Source organism: Notolepis coatsorum, assembly GCF_963971535.1.
Source record: "Notolepis coatsorum genome assembly, chromosome: 12".
In the NCBI taxonomy this organism is placed as follows: Eukaryota; Metazoa; Chordata; class Actinopteri; order Aulopiformes; family Paralepididae; genus Notolepis; species Notolepis coatsorum.
The window spans coordinates 69,805,054-69,812,553 of NC_140176.1; the positions used below are offsets into that span (position 1 = coordinate 69,805,054).

The window sequence follows — 7,500 nt, forward strand, 5'->3', positions numbered from 1 at the left end:
CAAGGGGGTCTCAATCAGGTCCTGCCAGGAGCGACGCTGGGATGACGAGGAGCGCCCCGGGGAGCCAGTGTCACTGCTGCCCCCCACAGGGCTGGAGCGATACTGCAGGACACAGAGACCCAGCGGGCACGGTTAGTGGAGAACGTTCGTTGCCATCAGGGGGGAAACACAAACGTCACATCAAAAGGAAACCCTGTGACACACCTCTACGGGATCACAGCGGTACTGCAGGTCGCTGCTGTTGCTGCCCCCGGGCTTTCTGCCGCTGAGGGTGGTACCTCCCCCTAGAGGGCCGGGGTGGTACTGAGGTTCGCCGCTCCCCATCACGGGGTCACAGCACAGGAAGTCCTCCTGAGAGGAGCGAGAACGAGACGTCTCAGTGGATGACAGACGAGTCCTGCCCTCCAGGTAGGCACTCATCTGGCAGGAAGGAAGCAAGGAAATGAAGGGGGGGGGTTGTGGGAGAAATCAATTATCTTCCTTATGTTTCAACACAAAAAAACAATGAGAATGGAGAGGTTGCTGCCAGCCAAGGAGGTACGGTGGTCATGTCAGAATTAAGTGTGTGTGTGTGTGTGTGTGTGTGTGTGTGTGTGTGTGTGTGTGTGTGTGTGTGTGTGTGTGTGTGTGTGTGTGTGCGTGCGTGCGTGCATGCGTGTGTGTGTGTGTGTGTGGGGGGGGTTATGTATGTATGAGACTCACTGATGGAGGCCGTGGGTACGTGTCGTAGGGTGGAGGGGGGCTGTCTTGTTTGGAGCTGGACGTCACCTCTTCCTCGTGGTCGCTCTCGCTCCAGTAATCTGGACAAACACAGACAGTCAGCAGCGTAACGACAGCCTCAGTGTGAGACTGTGTCTGAGTCACTGCTCCTCAAGATATATCAAACAGGACTGAAGCAGAGGGCTGTAAAGGCTGCTAGAATCATCCAAGTGGGGTTTTTTTTTCTAGCAAAAATAAAAGTCATGTTTAGCGGACCTCAAAGACCTGTATTACCTTGTTGGAGAACAAAAAACTTAAAATGTGAATGATTTCACAAGAGAAAAAACATCTATACCAAAGTCTATACATAATGATACAATGCTGCATTTGAATATTATTTTCCAGACCCTAATAAGAATCTTAAATAGGGACTCGTTTAAAACAAATAAAGCATTAACATTTGCATGGTGTACCTTTCTGTGCTTATTCATCCACAATCTATAGCTCAACATGAAAATATTCGCAATTAATCATAAAAACAATCGCCAAATTTTATTGCAACCAAAAATGCTTAAACAATAATGTTAGTGATAGAAGGGAACTCATTTTGTGCAAAAATGGAAAGCTTTTCAATTTTTCCATGCGGCAGAATTGTTACAATAGCCGATAATCCATTTTCCCAATGATGAATCCCAATACGGGTGGAACAAGCAGTGACGTCAGACTACACCTCCCTATAGAGTCTTGGGTAAGAGCCTCTAATAGGGTGTTCAGACTAGGGGCAACAACGCAGTAGAGCTTGGCTATAGCGACACTGACACAGAGTTGCTTAAACACTGTGGACAAATGTCATTAACCAGTATGATATTTACAGGGAAATGTACCTACACACTTCGTTCTCTCTCAACCCACACACACACACACACACACACACACACACACACACACACACACACACACACACACACACACACACACACACACACACACACACACACACACACACACAGAGCCTTGTTTTGTCTACTGTATAAATACGTTGTTAACGCACCATTCTTTAGAGATAGGCCACAGGGCCATCGCTGTAACCTACAGTCTCTCCATGTTGCAACATGTCATTTCTGTCAGTAAACTCTATCCTTAATCAAAGACTCTGTTGTCCACCTCTGTGAATAATATCTGATCAAATTATTCCACATCAGGTTGTTATGAGATTGCAACCATTAAATATTCACCATAACATGAATTATGTTTCAAATGTACCATTTTTCTAAGATGATGTATTTTCCCGTTGTGATGCCATTATTTTACAGTCAAATTTGGACATCTGGAGCTCCAACAACAACAGCAACCGGTCGGCTCCAATTTCTGGCAATGTTATGATATTTCAATTTCAATTTTTAGTTGAAATGTACAGGGATCTGGATGTTTCTCCTCTATTCCTGGATGGAAGCCTTTCAGCAGAGGAATCTCTTCCGCTGCTGTGCCTCGTTGGGCTGTAGGTGCATCGTTAGTGTGATGCATCATCGTTAGGGGAGAGAGTCGAGCTGAGAGCTCCACCTCAGTCTGAATCTGCTCTCATCCGTGTGTCTCTAGCTTCCTGTCACAGACTTCCATTGAGAAGGACTCTGTAGCTCCTAGTGTGAACGTCTTGTTCGATCCTCACGTCTAGTTAGATCCTCAGGTCTAGTTAGATCCTCACGTCTTGTTCGATCCTCACGTCTAGTTAGATCCTCATGCCTATAGATCCTCACGTCTAGTTAGATCCTGACGTCTAGTTAGATCCTGACGTCTAGTTAGATCCTCACGTCTAGTTAGATCCTCAGGTCTAGTTAGATCCTGACGTCTAGTTAGATCCTCACGTCTAGTTAGATCCTCAGGTCTAGTTAGATCCTCAGGTCTAGTTAGATCATCACGTCTAGTTAGATCCTCAGGTCTAGTTAGATCCTCAGGTCTAGTTAGATCCTCAGGTCTAGTTAGATCCTCACGGTCTAGTTAGATCCTCACGTCTAGTTAGATCCTCACGTCTAGTTAGATCCTCACATCTAGTTAGATCCTCAGGTCTAGTTAGATCCTCACGTCTAGTTAGATCCTCACATCTAGTTAGATCCTGACGTCTAGTTAGATCCTCAGGTCTAGTTAGATCCTCACGTCTAGTTAGATCCTGACGTCTAGTTAGATCCTCACGTCTAGTTAGATCCTCAGGTCTAGTTAGATCCTCAGGTCTAGTTAGATCCTCACGTCTAGTTAGATCCTCAGGTCTAGTTAGATCCTCAGGTCTAGTTAGATCCTCACGTCTAGTTAGATCCTCACGTCTAGTTAGATCCTCACATCTAGTTAGATCCTGACGTCTAGTTAGATCCTCACGTCTAGTTAGATCCTCAGGTCTAGTTAGATCCTCAGGTCTAGTTAGATCCTGACGTCTAGTTAGATCCTCACGTCTAGTTAGATCCTCAGGTCTAGTTAGATCCTCAGGTCTAGTTAGATCCTGACGTCTAGTTAGATCCTCACGTCTAGTTAGATCCTCAGGTCTAGTTAGATCCTCAGGTCTAGTTAGATCCTCACGTCTAGTTAGATCCTCAGGTCTAGTTAGATCCTCAGGTCTAGTTAGATCCTCACGTCTAGTTAGATCCTCACGTCTAGTTAGATCCTCACATCTAGTTAGATCCTGACGTCTAGTTAGATCCTCACGTCTAGTTAGATCCTCAGGTCTAGTTAGATCCTCAGGTCTAGTTAGATCCTCAGGTCTAGTTAGATCCTCACGTCTAGTTAGATCCTCACGTCTAGTTAGATCCTCAGGTCTAGTAAGTTCCTCAGGTCTAGTTAGATCCTCACGTCTAGTTAGATCCTGACATCTAGTTAGATCCTCACGTCTAGTTAGATCCTCACGTCTAGTTAGATCCTGACATCTAGTTAGATCCTCACGTCTAGTTAGATCCTGACATCTAGTTAGATCCTCACATCTAGTTAGATCCTCACGTCTAGTTAGATCCTCAGGTCTAGTTAGATCCTCAGGTCTAGTTAGATCCTCAGGTCTAGTTAGATCCTCACGTCTAGTTAGATCATCACGTCTAGTTAGATCCTCACGTCTAGTTAGATCCTCACGTCTAGTTAGATCCTCACGTCTAGTTAGATCCTCACGTCTAGTTAGTTCCTCAGGTCTAGTTAGATCCTCACGTCTAGTTAGATCCTCAGGTCTAGTTAGATCCTCAGGTCTAGTTAGATCCTCACGTCTAGTTAAGATCCTCACGTCTAGTTAGATCCTCACATCTAGTTAGATCCTGACGTCTAGTTAGATCCTCACGTCTAGTTAGATCCTCAGGTCTAGTTAGATCCTCAGGTCTAGTTAGATCCTCAGGTCTAGTTAGATCCTCAGGTCTAGTTAGATCCTCACGTCTAGTTAGATCCTCACGTCTAGTTAGATCCTCACGTCTAGTTAGATCCTCAGGTCTAGTTAGATCCTCAGGTCTAGTTAGATCCTCACGTCTAGTTAGATCCTGACGTCTAGTTAGATCCTCACGTCTAGTTAGATCCTCACGTCTAGTTAGATCCTGACATCTAGTTAGATCCTCACGTCTAGTTAGATCCTGACATCTAGTTAGATCCTCACATCTAGTTAGATCCTCACGTCTAGTTAGATCCTCAGGTCTAGTTAGATCCTCACGTCTAGTTAGATCCTCAGGTCTAGTTAGATCCTCACGTCTAGTTAGATCATCACGTCTAGTTAGATCCTCACGTCTAGTTAGATCCTCACGTCTAGTTAGATCCTCACGTCTAGTTAGATCCTCAGGTCTAGTTAGATCCTCAGGTCTAGTTAGATCCTCACGTCTAGTTAGATCCTCAGGTCTAGTTAGATCCTCACGTCTAGTTAGATCCTCAGGTCTAGTTAGATCCTCAGGTCTAGTTAGATCCTCACGTCTAGTTAAGATCCTCACGTCTAGTTAGATCCTCACGTCTAGTTAGATCCTCAGGTCTAGTTCCTCAGGTCTAGTTAGATCCTCAGGTCTAGTTAGATCCTCACGTCTAGTTAGATCCTCAGGTCTAGTTAGATCCTCAGGTCTAGTTAGATCCTCAGGTCTAGTTAGATCCTCACGTCTAGTTAGATCCTCAGGTCTAGTTAGATCCTCACGTCTAGTTAGATCCTCAGGTCTAGTTAGATCCTCAGGTCTAGTTAGATCCTCAGGTCTAGTTAGATCCTCAGGAGGTCTAGTTAGATCCTCAGGTCTAGTTAGATCCTCAGGTCTAGTTAGATCCTCACGTCTAGTTAGATCCTCAGGTCTAGTTAGATCCTCACGTCTAGTTAGATCCTCAGGTCTAGTTAGATCCTCACGTCTAGTTAGATCCTCAGGTCTAGTTAGATCCTCAGGTCTAGTTAGATCCTCACGTCTAGTTAGATCCTCACGTCTAGTTAGATCCTCACATCTAGTTAGATCCTGACGTCTAGTTAGATCCTCACGTCTAGTTAGATCCTCAGGTCTAGTTAGATCCTCAGGTCTAGTTAGATCCTCAGGTCTAGTTAGATCATCACGTCTAGTTAGATCCTCACGTCTAGTTAGATCCTCAGGTCTAGTAAGTTCCTCAGGTCTAGTTAGATCCTCACGTCTAGTTAGATCCTGACATCTAGTTAGATCCTCACGTCTAGTTAGATCCTCACGTCTAGTTAGATCCTGACATCTAGTTAGATCCTCACGTCTAGTTAGATCCTGACATCTAGTTAGATCCTCACATCTAGTTAGATCCTCACGTCTAGTTAGATCCTCAGGTCTAGTTAGATCCTCAGGTCTAGTTAGATCCTCAGGTCTAGTTAGATCCTCACGTCTAGTTAGATCATCACGTCTAGTTAGATCCTCACGTCTAGTTAGATCCTCACGTCTAGTTAGATCCTCACGTCTAGTTAGATCCTCACGTCTAGTTAGTTCCTCAGGTCTACATTTACATTTACATTTAGTCATTTAGCTGACGCTTTTATCCAAAGCGACTTACAAGTTCTGTACGACAAGCCATCAGGAAGGGCACAACTCTATCAGCTGAGCAACAATGTTCATCAAAGTGTTGAGTGCTACAGTGTAGGTTAGTTTATTAGGACAAGTGCATGACAGTACGGTTAGTTAGGGTTAGATTTTTTTTTTTTTTTTTTTAATTCAGATAATGGTTGAAGAAGTGCGTCTTTAGTCGACGGCGAAAGATTGGACGTGATTCGGCTGTCCTAACTGGGGTGGGTAGTTCATTCCACCATTGTGGGGCAAGGACTGAGAATAGGCGACTTCTCTTTGATGACCCTCCCGGAGCTTGGATAGGAGTAGGTCTGAGGCGGCCAGAAGATGCAGAGCGTAGGGGTCTTGAGGGTGTGTAGTTAGAGACCATTGACCGGAGGTAGGCGGGAGCGGTTCCCTTTGCCGCACGGTATGCTAGGTCGAGGGCCTTGAAGCGGATTCGTGCAGCAATGGGGAGCCAGTGCAGGTCCCTAAGAAGTGGGGTGACATGGGCCGACTTCGGTAGGTTTGAGATCAGGCGGGCCGCTGCGTTCTGAATGAGTTGAAGAGGCTTAGTGGCAGGTCTAGTTAGATCCTCACGTCTAGTTAGATCCTCAGGTCTAGTTAGATCCTCAGGTCTAGTTAGATCCTCACGTCTAGTTAAGATCCTCACGTCTAGTTAGATCCTCACATCTAGTTAGATCCTGACGTCTAGTTAGATCCTCACGTCTAGTTAGATCCTCAGGTCTAGTTAGATCCTCAGGTCTAGTTAGATCCTCAGGTCTAGTTAGATCCTCACGTCTAGTTAGATCCTCACGTCTAGTTAGATCCTCAGGTCTAGTTAGATCCTCAGGTCTAGTTAGATCCTCACGTCTAGTTAGATCCTGACGTCTAGTTAGATCCTCACGTCTAGTTAGATCCTCACGTCTAGTTAGATCCTGACATCTAGTTAGATCCTCACGTCTAGTTAGATCCTGACATCTAGTTAGATCCTCACATCTAGTTAGATCCTCACGTCTAGTTAGATCCTCAGGTCTAGTTAGATCCTCACGTCTAGTTAGATCCTCAGGTCTAGTTAGATCCTCACGTCTAGTTAGATCATCACGTCTAGTTAGATCCTCACGTCTAGTTAGATCCTCACGTCTAGTTAGATCCTCACGTCTAGTTAGATCCTCAGGTCTAGTTAGATCCTCAGGTCTAGTTAGATCCTCACGTCTAGTTAGATCCTCAGGTCTAGTTAGATCCTCACGTCTAGTTAGATCCTCAGGTCTAGTTAGATCCTCAGGTCTAGTTAGATCCTCACGTCTAGTTAAGATCCTCACGTCTAGTTAGATCCTCACGTCTAGTTAGATCCTCAGGTCTAGTTCCTCAGGTCTAGTTAGATCCTCAGGTCTAGTTAGATCCTCACGTCTAGTTAGATCCTCAGGTCTAGTTAGATCCTCAGGTCTAGTTAGATCCTCAGGTCTAGTTAGATCCTCACGTCTAGTTAGATCCTCAGGTCTAGTTAGATCCTCACGTCTAGTTAGATCCTCAGGTCTAGTTAGATCCTCAGGTCTAGTTAGATCCTCAGGTCTAGTTAGATCCTCAGGAGGTCTAGTTAGATCCTCAGGTCTAGTTAGATCCTCAGGTCTAGTTAGATCCTCACGTCTAGTTAGATCCTCAGGTCTAGTTAGATCCTCACGTCTAGTTAGATCCTCAGGTCTAGTTAGATCCTCACGTCTAGTTAGATCCTCAGGTCTAGTTAGATCCTCAGGTCTAGTTAGATCCTCTAGTTAGATCCTCAGGTCTAGTTAGATCCTCAGGTCTAGTTAGATCCTCACCCTGTTCC

General features: G+C 45.1%; 1 protein-coding gene across 1 annotated transcript in view; it reads right to left on the bottom strand.

The window, feature by feature from the left end:
- Positions 1–7,500, bottom strand: part of cnksr2a (connector enhancer of kinase suppressor of Ras 2a) — a gene marked incomplete at both ends in the record, with an annotated part of 86,185 nt that overhangs the window by 2,627 nt on the left and 76,058 nt on the right. Inside the window, 4 exons of the mRNA XM_084325634.1 lie at positions 1–102; positions 205–420; positions 703–800; positions 7,493–7,500. The exon at positions 1–102 is cut by the window's left edge and continues 40 nt beyond it; the exon at positions 7,493–7,500 is cut by the window's right edge and continues 60 nt beyond it. Coding sequence (XP_084181760.1) covers positions 1–102; positions 205–420; positions 703–800; positions 7,493–7,500 — 424 coding nt within the window. The remainder of the gene's footprint in view (positions 103–204; positions 421–702; positions 801–7,492) is intronic.